The sequence below is a fragment of the Mastigoproctus giganteus genome, chromosome 12, assembly GCF_048544385.1.
Source record: "Mastigoproctus giganteus isolate SK-2022 chromosome 12, ASM4854438v1, whole genome shotgun sequence".
NCBI lineage: Eukaryota > Metazoa > Arthropoda > Arachnida > Uropygi > Thelyphonidae > Mastigoproctus > Mastigoproctus giganteus.
In genome coordinates, this window is record NC_143586.1 from 118,987,420 (window position 1) to 119,002,358 (window position 14,939).

Consider the following 14,939-nt stretch of genomic DNA (forward strand, 5'->3'; position numbering starts at 1 on the left):
ATTGAGGTGTATAAGGGCTTGAATGGTTTGAGCAAGCTCATTATTATTATTATTATTATTATTATTATTAATAGCCATATGGTGCAAGGAAGTCTGAGGCTTATGCTGCACTGGCCAAAAAAAAATTTCCCTATTACCCTGAGAGAGAGAGAAAAAAAGTAGAAAGGAATCACCAAGAAAGAGAAGAATGATGATTTCCAGCTCAAGACCCTGGGTGTGCCAAGCCCATACTCACCAGATTTCAGCCCCTGGGGGATTACTCAGACAAAATTATCAATCATGCAAAACTGAATTGATTAAAGAAAAAACAAAACAACAATAACAACAAAAAAAAAATGTTAACATACAGCCTGGAGTGCATCTTCAAGAGTAGTAGCAAATGACTGTATTAAAGAGACAGGAATATCTGATATGAATTGCTTTTGCTGATGGGTTCTTTCTCTTGCTCAGCTTACACACTTGAGGTGGCATAAATTCAAATCGAGGAAAGTAGTAGAATAACAGATGTGCAGAAATTTGCCTTTAGCTGGTGGTTGATTGCTGAAACAAACTTTTGGAGCGAATGGATGGGTGAAATGGGAATTTTTTTTTTTTTTTTGGCTGATGCTGTATAAGCTTGCTTTCTTGCATCAGAAGCTTTTACTAATGATAATATTGTGTCATGAATTCATGTTATTAAAAACATGTTTTTTTTCCCTAAATTATAGTTTATATGCCTCTTCTGATACTGATTACTCTGCTACAAAGCGGACTGGAAAATCTCCTGTATTATCATTCTATTATGTTCTTGTCGACCCAACACAAAGGCAGCAGAAGTCGATTGGTATCCTTAAGCATTTCCAAAGGATAAGTAACAAATAGATTTATTAAATTAATCAGAGAATCACAAATAATAACTATACTACTAATTTTAAATTAAAAGTTGCAAAAAAAACCCAGTTTTTAAGTAACAAGTTCTACTTAGTGGCTCTTGAGATAGCCTAATCAGCAGGATGTATTAAACTTTTTCATATAACACTGGTCAAAGGAAAGAGAAACAAGAAGGGGTTGTGCACAGAACCCTGTCACCAATGCATCAGTTATGAAACTTATGGTTTGTCCATAACTAATAGGTAAAGGCTACATTACCTTATTACCTATTTCAAGAACTGCTGTAACATAGATTTGTAGCTAGTGCATCTACAAATAAAGGAAATGCCAATGAACTGGTCTGCTCAAGTGAAGAAAGTAGTAATGGGAGATTTAACCTTCCAGATAGTGACTGGAACTTGTAGGTTGGTCAGTCACAAACTAGCAAGGCTTTTGTGGATTTATTGGATGGCTGATTTCTACAGCAATATGTTCGAGAGGTAAAGAGGGAGTAATACTGTTGATCTGAGAGGGAGTAATACTATTGATCTGATTATCACCAGTAATTATTCATGCATTAAGAATTTGCAGATAAAGGAAACACTGAGTGGCAGCAGTCACAATGTACTGATGTGGGATTTAATTAAAGATGTAACTACCATCAGGGGTAAAGGGGGAAGGGCTTTTGCTTTCAAAAAAGTGAATATGGTGGTCAGACAGTATTTTTAATTCTACGCAGTGGAACCCATTGATAATGTTACCAACAGCAAATTCTAAATGGGAAGCATTCAAGGAATTAATCTGGGAAGCTACTAGGCTTTTCCTACCAACTAAGAAATACTGTTGAAGGTTCAGGCCAAAATGGATGTCAGATGAACTAATGAGACTAATTGCAGAGAAGAAAAATGCATGGGATGCATATAAATTATCAGGTGACACAGAAGCCTATGGTAGATATAAGCTAGATATAGTCTGTAGTCAAGTCACAAAGGAGGTTAGGCAAGTGAAGGCATATTATGAGAAATCTTTGGGAAAGGATGCAAAGAAAACCACCCAGGAGTTCTTTACTAAACCCTTGAAACATGAGGTTGGTTCACTTGATATCGATGTTTCGATTGTTTATGATTCTGCTGACAAACTGAATGAGTATTTTTTTTTATCTGCATTCACACACGAGGATTTCTCTAGGGCAGCAGTTCTCAAACTGTGTGTCTTGACACCCTGGGGAGGTGCCATAATTTACCAGGGGCATTGTGGACGATGTAATCACTTATGTAAGATTTCCATTGCAAATATTAAAAATGTATTTAGAACGATTTTTTTTTTTACTATTAGATATCTATTACTATTTGATCTGTATTATTAATGTAAATAATTAGAGAAAATATTTGGGGTATTTTTGACAAAGGGAATGCAGTGTTCACTGACCGCATTCTTGGTATCAGATTATTATGAGTCATTGGTTCAGGTATTTTCACATGTTATTTTACATTGCATGAGTCTGAACATATTAAAAATAAGAAACTGCACAATTATAGATGTGATACTTCACATCTATAACTGTGCTCAGAAAGTTTGAGAACATTACTTTCCTTCCAAAGAGCTGTTCACTCTGTACATATTTCAAATTTGCCCTACCATAGAATATTGTTCCCACATCTTGGGCAATGCCCCCAAAACTTTTATCATGCTTCTAGATTCCATTCAAAATAGGGCAGTTAGGTTGATTAATGACTCATTTCTAACAGAGCCTCTACACTCTTTGTCTCATAGACATTCTATTTTTGCTGTATGCATTTTCTATAGATACTTCTATGGGTACTGTTCTGAGTTAACCTCTATAATTCCCCTTCCTTCTTCCAATGTGGTCTGAATGTGTCTTGCAGCCAGTTAACATTCTTTAATGCCCATCTTCAAACTCATAGAACCAACTTTTCTTCATCATTATTTATTCATTTAACTTCCATTTTCTGGAACAATGTTCCTTCATACATATTTCCTGAAAATTCCAATCTACAGAAATGAAGTCTAATGTTAACAAGTACCTTCTTTTATCTTCTCAACCTTCAGTCCATGCACGGTACTAAGTGTTATAGGTTCTAATACTTCTCATGTTTGGGGTTTTCATTAAAAAAAAAAAAAAAAAAAAAAGAGAGAAAAGGGGAGGTGTTATCCCTTTGTAATGCTCAGGCCACACCTTGAGTACTGCATAAAGCACTGTAGGCCTCAATTAGGATGGATGTAGAGCTGCTAGAATGAGTACAGAAGGGCAACAAGATTGGTGAGGGGAACAAAATGGTGCTCTTACCAAAAAAGGCTTAAATCCTGCAAATTTCTGCATCTGGAGACTAGGCACCTGCAAGGTGATCCGATTGAGGTTGCTTAGATTTACACTCTTGTGGGGGCATAGATTGAAATTGAGGAAAGACAGTTCCAAAATAGATGTGCAGAAATTTTCCTTTAGCTAGCAAGTGGTGGATTTCTGGAATAAACTTCCATCTGCCATTGTGGAAGTTGATAGCTTAAATAAATTCAAAGAATAATGGATAGCTGAAATGGGAAATGTGTGTAAGCTTTTTGCATCATATGCCAGATGCTGTAATGTAACTGAGTATAATTTGTGGGAGGAGTAGACCGGTTACATCAAAAAATTCGAACCATATGAGTGCCTCAGAAAAGTGTCAGGTGGTACAAGAAACTTTTCTTTTGCCTGCCCAGTGGTCATTGTAATAGTAAATGCACAATTTATATTTGAGAAAAGTAGTGGGCAAGAGGAATCCCTCCTGGAATTAAATGGTTTTTTAGAGAAGTATGAAAAGGAGACACCTTTACAGGGAGGAAGGTGACAGAGATTGATATCTATCTCTTCTCATAGAAAGGCACTTGCCTGCTCATATTCCACCAACTTCAAAGATGTTTCGAAACTGAGTGTGCCATTTGTGTGTCCAGGAAGGAGGGAAAAAAAATAGAAAAATAAGTGTGGCATTCGTCTGCATCCAGAAGGTTGTTTTGAGGTGTATCATGCCAAAGCATGAGAGTGCAGTAATGCACACACATTTAGTGGACGATGGTTCAAGTCCACAAGTCCATTGTCAAAATAATAATGAATACTATCCTTAACTGTATTCATTATAGGACTTTGAACATTCTTGTTGACAATCCTATGACCTAGTGATCGTGCTGGATTGTTAACAAGATTTTTTTTTTTTTAATTTCATTTCACAATGTTTGTAGCACAGTGACAATTTTCTAGAATTGTACATTACCAATAAAACTTTTTAATGCACTGGAATGTCAAAATTGTAAATTGTATTTTGTTAAATACAAAATTTACCCTCTGGGGCACAAAAAGTTAATTTTAAGTCACCACTGAAGGGGTTACTTAATTTTATTTATTTATTTATTTTTTTTTTTTTTTTGGTTCCACTTAGTGAATCAGTTACGTTGTGTGGACAGGTCACATACTGACTTAGGTTCATAGTAGATAATCAGTGCTGCACCAGTGGATGATGATTACACTCTTGAATATGTACATGAATTGAATATATATTAAATAATTGAATGTATACGAAAAAGTTATTTAAATTTTTATTGTTCCATGTTTACCAGGTATATATTTTTATATTTTTAGTTTGGATATAGGTTATTTAAAAGATATCCATCTTGTATCAGCTATTAATTACACTGGTCTTGGAGAATTAATTCATGAAATAGAGAAAAAGTTGATACAAAATACAGGACGTTTGATCCATGTGTACAGAGTTGCATCTGGAGGAAGAGAAGCAAGGTAAGTAAAGCATTATTAATTTTGGAAGTGAGAAAAAGACTAAGAATGATAAGTAAAGAAATTAGAAGAATATTATATTTTAATGATGTTGTGATTTTGTATACTAGGAATAGCTTGTAATGGTGTACATTGAATATTCTTTCACACGGTGGAAGGGTGTTATATGCATTTCAGTATGAATTATTTGAAATACATATACAATACTTTTAACTTAAAGGCTGAATAATTGAGTCCTGTGACTTAGTACTTCTAGGGGGGGGGGGTGCAAATAATGCAAAAAAGCAAGCTTATAAACCATCAGCCAAAAAACAAAAAAAAAATAAAATAAAATAAAATAACAAAAAAAAAACCTATATCTTTTACCCATCCATACCCTCAAGAATTTGTCCAGTTCCTCACTGAAATTATTAAAATCACCCACTTCCAGAACCATTGATGGGAGGCAAACTTCCATGCAGCTATCCTGAAACCATCCTTCCTCAATTTGAATTTATGCCCTGATGTGTGTAGTCTTGGTAAAAGAAAGAAAGAATATCATCAATAATTAGCTTTTCCAATCCATTCAAGGCCTTTAACCACCGTCAGATCTTCCCACAGGTGCCTAGTTTCCAAATGTTGCAATTTGAGAACTGAAGCCTTTCTTGGTAAGAGCATGCTTCCTCCATCCATTCCAGCAGATTAACATCCTTCCTAAAGTGAGGCTTCTAGACCTGCAGTACTTAAGATGCAGCCCAACCATGGCCTTGTACAAAGAGATAATCACCTTATCCCTGCTAGCAAAATTTTTGTATATCATCGACAAAACCCCTTGAGCTGTCCTAGCAGCCATTTTGCACTAACCTGAGTATAGTACCACGTTGATATTTTAGTCTGTGATTACTGCTACCCATATACAATACCTGTATTTTGTCAATGTTAAACTTTAACTGCTATTTCACACACCTTCAACCTCATTTTCCTAGATCTTGTTGCAGTTGCTCACCCTAATCACTATCAATAACCACCCTGCCGATTTTTTGTATCATCTGCAAACTTGGACATTAAGCCTGATATACTTTCATCAGTATCATTAATAAATATTGAAACCAACAATGGGCCCAGCACTGAACCTTGGGGGACTCCACTAATAACATCGTTACAAGAAGAGAAGTGCCCATTGATAACCACTCAGTCATGCCTTTATCCATAGAAGTAACTTGCCCATAATGCCAAATTGCTCAAATTTATACAGCAGTCTTTTATGTGCAACAGTATCAAAAGCCTTCCTCAAATTGAAGTATCAAAATTATTTTTTTCAACCATTTCTTTGGTTACTGCATCATAGTATTCAATCAGATTGGTCAGACAAGACTGTCTCTTAACAAATCTGTGCTGTGACTGCAGTATAATTGCATTTCTGTCTAGATGGTCCTGCATGACTTCTTTAACCAGTGATTTCATTATTTTCCTGGGTACAGACATTAAATTAACAGGTCTGTAATTACTCATGTCAGCTATGATCCCCTTTGTGAAATAGGGATACATTCGTACATCTTCAATTCAGAGGAATCTCCCAAGAATCCAGAGATGTTCTCATATGTTTAAGGATTTTCTTATCTCCTTTGCTTCCTACCTTGATAAATTGGACAGATTCTATCTAATGCAGGCAACTTTTTTTTTTCTTTGTTTAGCTTCAACAATTTCTCCTCAGCTTTCCTTTCAGTCAACACAAAATTGTTTATCTGTCCAGTTAGATTTTGAAAAACTTCTGGCATCCTCTTCCCTAAAGCATTCCACATATGTGAATGTAGATGCAAAGTACCTGTTCAGACAACCTGAGCAGGGTCATCACAAGTTAACCCATTGACACGAAATGGCCAAATATGAATCATTAACCCCTTCCTTCTACTGTTAATATAAGCATAGAAGTCTTTGCTGCAGTTCTTTGCATTCTTTGCCAGAGAGTTCTCCTAATCTGCCTTAGCTTCCTAACCTTAGTTGTAATTTGATTACAGACTAATATATATATATTGGAATTATGTCTAATGACAATTAGATTTAAATATTAAATTTTCAAATAGCGTAAATGAGGGTATAAGTTCCTACATTAATGCTATTGTACAGTGACAATTAGACATTATACTTGCACGAGTTATATATGTACTTAACTTATTTATACATTATTACTTTTTAAAATTATGGTACTACTTGGGAGCATCAGGTTTGTAGTAACCCAACCAACCCATTAGTTATCTAGCCCTGGTATAGCCTTATATATAAATATATAACATAGATACTTATAAAAACAACAAAATTAATGTAAATTTAAAGAAGATTAGAGCCTTTTAGAGAAAGTTGGAGAATTAGAGAATACTGGAGAAATTGGGGAAAATTAGCGAAAGTTAGTGAAAATTAACATTCTTCTTTATTGCCATACATCTGCTACTTCTTCATGGACTTTGAGGAAGTAGCAGATGTATACTTCCTCAAAGATGTATATATAGTATAGAGGAATACATTATACATACCCATTTCTGTAATCTCCATCCAAGTTTTGCTAGATTAGCTTTAGGTAATTACTTGGTGAATAATTTGGAATAATGAGTGTGTATTTTTTTTTTTTTGAATATATGTACTTAATTTTAAATAAACAGGGTGGTTTATGCATATCACAGCAAATTGTGATAGAAGATTCAAAGCCCTATGGGTATGTATCAGATTAAATATCATTGTACCTCACTTCCATATCCTCTGGTGGTCAGTCTGAAAATGTTCAATTTTCCTGCCTTCTTTAAAGTTTTTTTTATATATATATATATATATATATATAATAAAAGAATAATAGTATTAAGAAGCTAAGTAATCATAGAGGGAAGATAATGTTGATTATGGATCAGGGACACTGCATTACCAAAACATACCCTACAGCCATAATGTCTATATATATCGTATGTAGAAAAGTGTGGAGAATATTTTTGTTTAATCCTATTGAATCTATGGTATACATGAGAAGTGAATTCGACGAAAAGGATTAGAAATGTAGCGATATATGTTAGGATGACGTGACCAAGTAAGATATATGAAAAAGAGACCGATAGTTGGCAAAAACTTAAAATAAGAAATGAAAAGGCGACCAAAAATAAGACTACATTGCAGTGTTTTTCACAATTTCAGTGTCTTCATTAGAGGCCATCCATCAAAATTATGAGAAAGATGGCAATGTTCTCGCTTCTGTATGCTATGGTGCATGGGAATGAAATTTGAAATTTTGCGGCAAGAATACGGTCTAAATTGTGCCAATAAATGTAATTATATTATGTAGGGCATAAAGATCATGGATGACCTTACAGAAGCAAGTAAAAAGAATTGAAAAAAAACTGAAGTAATGATATCGGAATGTAGGAATAGTCAAGAAGAAAGGAACTTACCGTTACCTTGTAAGACTGAAAATACCAAATGACCAAGATGGCGGTGTGCCAGTATATTTATGTATAAGTACGCTAGTGGTTCATGGTGTGAAAAAAAAAAAAAAAAATTGCATGGTGTGGTGTCTGTAGGCTAGTTGGATGTATAAATTGAAATGCAATATGTGGTGATGAATGCTGTTAAATACATGGTTCCCAAACTGCCCAGGATAGTTGAGAGATATAATAGCTCACAAAGTAGCGGTGAAAAGTAGCTAAACTTTGTTAAGGTTAAAAATAGATTGGGTAAAGTAAGAAGGTAGTATCCCGCATATTGCGTTCGATAAACTAATGGCTCACAGGACACAAGAAATAGGGACAAGTAAAGCAGAAAGATGAATGAAGTAGAGGTAAGTAGTTGGGCTCAGGTAGTTCGGGGTTGCAAACCTGTTCCTATAGTTAAGACCCTGAACAAAGGTCTGGGAGTGAGTACATGTATTTAAGGTCAGTTGTGTGAGTGAGAAAATTATGATGGATAGATAACGAAATGAAAATTAAATTATATACATCAAGATCCAGAAAATAGGGTGTAATATCATTTTCGTTTTCGCTAGTTTGGACACTTTTACCCCAGTGAACTCATATTCCTTGATGAAGTTTGGGAAGTTAATAACTATGAGGTCATCTATATATCTGAAGAAGTTAAGCTCTGTGGAAATGAGTTTTCAGACCAATATAGATATAGGTTTGCTATTATGCATGAAGCTGGACTTCCCATAGGTGTTCCTGCATAATAGCAATATAGATATAGGTTTGCTATTATGTTTCATGTATAATAGCAAACCTATACCTATATTTGTCTGAAAACTCATTTCCACAGGAGCTTAATTTCTACAGATATATAGATGACCTCATAGTTATTAACTGCCCAAACTTCATCAAGGAATATGGACACTTATACCCCAATGAACTCAAACTAGCGAAAACAAACAACAATGATATTACAGCCTATTTCCTGGATCTTGAAATTACAGTGATAAACAATCAACCTGTACAACAAATGTGATGCATTCAATTTTAATATAGTCAACCTCACACAGTGGCATTCCAGAATATATAGAGGAGTGCATGCCAATGTTATACTAGTGCAACACATCAGGATAGCAACCATCTGCAACAATAAGGAAATAACCATCAATAACATCAAGATACTATACAAAAAACTGACAAACCTTTTTCCTACAGCATATCTTCGCTACCACTTCTGTAAAGCTCTCAACATCATTAAACATAAAAAACTATGTGACATCAATATAGACAACAAAATCAGCAATAATTGATGACAAAAACCCATATACAATACACTAGGCCTCTTACAGCTTAGAAAACCTGTACCCACCAATTGGCCTAACACTGTATTAACCATGTATATAATTTAATTTAATTTTTAATTTTCATTTCATTATCTATCTATCATAATTTTTTCACTCACACAACTGACCTTAAATACATGTACTCACTCCCAGACTTTCATTCAGGGTCCTAATTATAGGAACGGGTTTGCAAACCCGAACTCCCCGAGTTGAACAGCTTACCTCTACTTCATTCATCTTTCTGCTTTACTTGTCCCTACTTCTTATGTCCTGTGAGCCATTAGTTTATCGAACGCAATATGCAGGATACTACCTTCTTACTTTACCCGATCTATTTTTAGCCTTAACAAAGTTTAGCTACTTTTCACTGCTACTTTATGAGCTATTATATCTCTCAACTATCCTGGGCAGTTTGGGCACCATATATTTAACAGTGTTCATCACCACATATTCATTTCAATTTATACATCCAACTAGCCTACAGACACCATACCATGCAATTTTTTTTTACACCATTTTCTAACACTGGGAACCGCTAGCGTACTTATACATAAAGATACTGGCATGCCACCATCTTGGTCATTTGGTAATTATCAGTCTTACAAGGTTAACGGTAAGTTCCTTTCTTCTTGACTACTACATTCTGATATCATTACTTCAGTTTTTTTTTTAATTCATTTTACTTGCTTCTGTAAGGTGATCCATGATCTGTATGCCCTACATAATATAATTACATTTATTGGCACAATTTATTAGACCGTATTCTTGCCCCAAAATTTCAAATTTCGTTCTTAACACGTGTCTACAGCACACGTGCACCATAGCATACAGAACATGTTGGAAACAGAAGCAAGAACATTGCCATCTTTCTCATAATTTCGATGGATGGCCTCTGACGAAGACACTGAAATGGTCAAAAACACACTGCAATGTAGCCTTATTTTGGGTCGCCATTTCATTTCTTATTTTAAGTTTTTGCCAACTATCAGTGTCTTTATCATATATCTTACTTGGTCACTTCATTCTAACATATATCGCTACATTTCTTATCATTTATGTCAAATTCACTTCTCGTGTATACCGTAGGATTAAACAAAAATCTTCTTCACACTTTCTACATATTATATATATCTATATATATATATATATATATATATACACTGGTGTTCAAAGAAAGTGCATCACCTAGGAATTTCGTTTCTAACCCTTTTTGCAATGGTATGTTACATTAATGACTAGCATCACAAATAGAAATATAAACAAAAGATATTTATTAATAGTTAGGAAGGTAGTTTGCCAATTAATGGGCAAAGCTAAGTAATATTTGACTGGTGCTCTCAAACTATTCCAACATGAGCATTTGCAACCTTTATACAATTTTGGTAAACACGACAATTATGGCTCAAATGTTATCATGAGTCCTCAGTTTTATTCAGTTTATCATTTTAAATGGAAAACAAAGTTCACCATGGTCAAACTAATATTTAGTTGAACCGCCTCTGGTCCTGATGACAGCAGCATCCCGACGAGGCATTGACAAGATCAATTTCGGAAGATAAATAAATGATAGTTCGTGGTTCCAAACACTAGTTATGGCTTCCTGAAGTTCACGAAGGGTCTTTAGTTTCTTTCTGGCAACTGCAGATTCCACGTGATGCCAACAGTTCTTTATAGTATTCAGGTCCGGGCTGTTTCCTGGCCAGCTAACAGTTGCAATGGACCATTCTTCCAACCATTTTTTCACCTGTAACAAATGTAAACATATTATTGTCGAACCTCTAATGCAGAAATGAAGTTAAGTAACTACAGAAGTGCCTACTTACACTTTTTGCCTAATGACAAGGAGCAGAGTCATCCTGAAAGATGAAGTTACTTGGCAGGTTGAAATGGTCTCTAATGGTTGGCAGCAATTTGCCTTCCAATACAGCAAGGTATCCATTGGCATTTACAGAACCTTTTATAAACTGCAGGTGATTTACTCCGCGATATAAAATGCACCCCGACATCACATTGATGAAAAAAAGCCGTGAATTAGGTGGCAGTGCGTAACACATGCTTCTTGATTAGACCGGGTTCAAGCCCGTGACCACCAAATACGGAGGATGCAGAAAGGTCATGGAATTATCACCGCAAATCCCCGGAGCAATATGGTTTTAGTTGCTAATGCTTCTAAAAACAAATGACAACAACAACAACCATGAATTAGGACTGAATTTGAAAGTGTCTGCAATTCTGCACAGACACAATAGGAGGGAGTATATGACGAGAGCCTTATCGATCAATTCGGCGCTAGAAAGATTGCGCAAGGCTCAAGGGGTAGATTTTTTCAGCCTGGTCTGTACTTGTTAACAGGAGAGACTGCTTCTACATGGATGGGGTACACTTAAATAGAAAGGGTGCAAGAATATTTACTGATGCTATCGAGGCAGTGCTAGGTGGGTCAGAAAACTCCTAGCTTGGGAGGATACAAGGAGTAATAGATTAACAGTAGACACTGGCAGAGGTGAAAGTGATTCTTGCACTGCTTTTATTGGAATGAGCACCAGCCTGGAAAACAAGATGCAGGATATTTCAGAGACTGTTGGGAGTCATTGCGGTACAAGGAAACACATGGGTTGTGTTAGGGTAGCTAAGAATAGGAACAGGTGCATGTATACTTTTGTGTACACCAGTGTTAGAAGTTTGGTAAATAAATTTGATTAATTTGAGGTATTGTTCAAAATATCAATGGCAGATATTGTTGTGTCACACAGATATAAGGAATGCAGAACTGGAATTTGGGGAGTACAATGTGTACAGAAAGGATAGGAAGGGAAGAGGGGTTATGCTATTAGTTAAGAAATGCATAAAATCCAAGGAATTGAAACCAGTCGACATCGCTGGAGAGTGCAGTGTCGAGTCAGTTTCGGGTGACATAAGCATTGGTAGATCAAAATTGAGAGTAGGAGTGTGCTAGAGGCATAATGACTCTGATGAGTATAATAAGAAACTGTACAGGGAAATAGAGCGGGACAGTAACTCAGGGAGTCTTATAATGGGGGATTTTAATTTCCCAGATATTGATTGGAATTTGTGGGTTGGTCACTCACATACTAGCAAGGCTTTTGTGGATTTATTGGATGATTGTTTTCTACATCAGCATGTTCGGGAGGCAACTAGAGGGATTAATACTCTTGATCTGATTATCAGTAGTAATTCTTCATGCATTAAGAATCTGTAGATAAAGGAACCACTAGGTGGCAGGGATCACAGTGTGCTGAAGTGGGATTTACTGAAAGAGGTAACTACCATCAAGGGTAAAGGGAAGGGTTTTTGCTTTCGTAAAGGCGACTACGATAGTCTGAGACAGTATATAAATTCTATACAGTGGGACAAACTGATGTTAGCAACAGCAAATTCAAATGGGAAGCATTCAAAGAATTTATCTTGGAAGCTACTAGGCTTTACATACCAACTAAGAAATATTGTTCACATTTTAGGCCTAAATGGATGTCAGATGAACTATTGAGACATATGGCAGAGAAGAAAAATTCATGGGATACATATAAATTAATGTGTGATATGGAAGCATATGATAGATATAAGCTGGTCTGTAACGAAGTCACAAAGGAGATTAGGCAGGCAAAGGCAGATTATAAGAAATCCTTGGCAAAGGATGCAAAGAAAGACAGAAAAGAGTTCTTTACCTATGTAAACTCTAGAAGTAAAGGGATGAAACAGATTGGTCCACTGGATATTGATGGTTTAACAGTTGATGATCCTGCTCAGGCGGCTAACAAACTAAACAAGTATTTTGCATCTACATTCACACATGAGGAGTTATTCAGGAAGGGGAATGCCAGATGTGAATTAAACTCTGGCAAGATAATTTTAAACTCTGGCTAGATAATTTTGTAATAACTGAGAAGAAAGTGGAGGAGAAATTGTTGAGGATAAACATAAAAAAGGCTGCTGGGGCGGATGGGATCAATCCAGTTATATTAAAGCAGGTAGCAAAGGAAGTAAGAAAACCCTTAGTCATAATTATGAGAGGTTCTTTGGACTCAGGGGAGGTACCCATAGACTGAACATGTGCAAATGTGACCCCAATTCACAAAGGAGGATCAAAGGCTGTCAAAAGTAATTATAGACCTGTGAGATTAACTTCTGTTCCAGGAAAATTAATGGAGGCACTGGTTAAAGAAGCACTGCAGGATCATCTAGACAAGACTTCAGTTATAGCTCGGATAGAGCATGGTTTTGTTAAGGGACAGCCTTGCCTGACCAATTTGATTGGATGCAGTTACAAAAGAACTGGATGCAGGGAATAACTTTAATATTATATATTTGAATCTTAGAAAGGCTTTTGATACTGTTGCACATGGAAGACTGCTGCACAAATTGGAGCAGTGTGGCATTGGAGGCAAATTGCTGCTATGGATAAAGGGATGGTTGAGGGCAGAAGACAGAGTGTAATGAATGAGAGGTAATCAATGGACACTGCTCATCATGGACTAATGTTATTAGTGGAGACCCTCAGGGTTCAGTGCTGGGTCCATTGTTGTTTTCTGTATTTATAAATAGTAGTAGTAGCGGCATGTGATGCAAGAAAGGAAGTGTATGAGCTTATGCAGCATCAGAAAAAAAAAAAAAAAAAATCACACCATTCCTCCCAAATGCCTGTGCAGTTCCTCCATAAATGTATTTAACCTATCAACTTGCACAACGACAGATGGAAGTTTGTTCCAGCAATTAACCATCTGCTAGCTTAAGCCAAATTTCCACACATCTATTCTACATCTGTCTTTTCTTAATTTGAATTTATGCTCCCTTAGGTTCGTAATCTGAACAAGTGGAAGGATCCCATCAGAATTCAGCGTGCTCACCCCATTCAAGGCCTTATACAACTCAATCAGATCACCGTGCAGGTGCCTAGTCTCCAGCCACTGCAATTTGCAGAACTTAAGCCTCTCTTGGTAAGAGGATCCCTTCATTCCCCTCACCAATCTTGTTGCCCTTCTCTGTACATGCTCAAGCAAATCTACATGCTTCCTAAAATGAGGCCTCCAGACCTGTATGCAGTACTCAAGGTGTGGTCTAACCATTGCCTTATACAGAGGGACAATCACCTCCTTTTCCCTGCTAGCAAAATTCCTATATATCATTGACAAAACCCCATGACCCACCCTGGCAACCTGTCTGCATTGCTCAGAAAACTTCATATCTGACTGAAAAATTGATCCCAGGCCTTTTTCCTTTTCTACCACCTTAAGTGTAGTACCACACAGTTGGTACATTTCTCTGGGGTTATTTCTATCCATATGCAATACTTTGCATTTGTCAAGGTTAAACTTCAGTTGCCACTTCTTAGCCCATCTGCCCAGATTATCTAGATCCTGTTGCGGTAGCACACTGCCATTACTGTCATTAACAACCCTGCCAACCTTTGTATCATCTGCAAACTTCGACATTAAGCCTGATATACCTTCATCAATATCATTGATAAATATACAAAACAACAGAGGACCGAACACCGAAACCTGTGGGACTCCACTAATTACATTAGTC

At 36.2% G+C, this 14,939-nt stretch overlaps 2 protein-coding genes across 2 annotated transcripts in view; one reads left to right on the plus strand and one right to left on the minus strand.

Moving 5' to 3' along the window:
* Positions 1–14,939, plus strand: part of LOC150077362 (GTP-binding protein 6) — a 300,778-nt gene that overhangs the window by 224,531 nt on the left and 61,308 nt on the right. Inside the window, exon 8 of the mRNA XM_090386669.1 lies at positions 4,481–4,636. Within this exon, the coding sequence (XP_090242795.1) occupies positions 4,481–4,636 (156 nt within the window). The remainder of the gene's footprint in view (positions 1–4,480; positions 4,637–14,939) is intronic.
* The window catches only part of JMJD6 (Bifunctional arginine demethylase and lysyl-hydroxylase PSR), a 442,994-nt gene continuing 439,097 nt past the window's right edge, over positions 11,043–14,939 (minus strand). Inside the window, exon 8 of the mRNA XM_090386671.1 lies at positions 11,043–11,136. Coding sequence (XP_090242797.1) covers positions 11,133–11,136 — 4 coding nt within the window. The 3' untranslated portion in view covers positions 11,043–11,132. The remainder of the gene's footprint in view (positions 11,137–14,939) is intronic.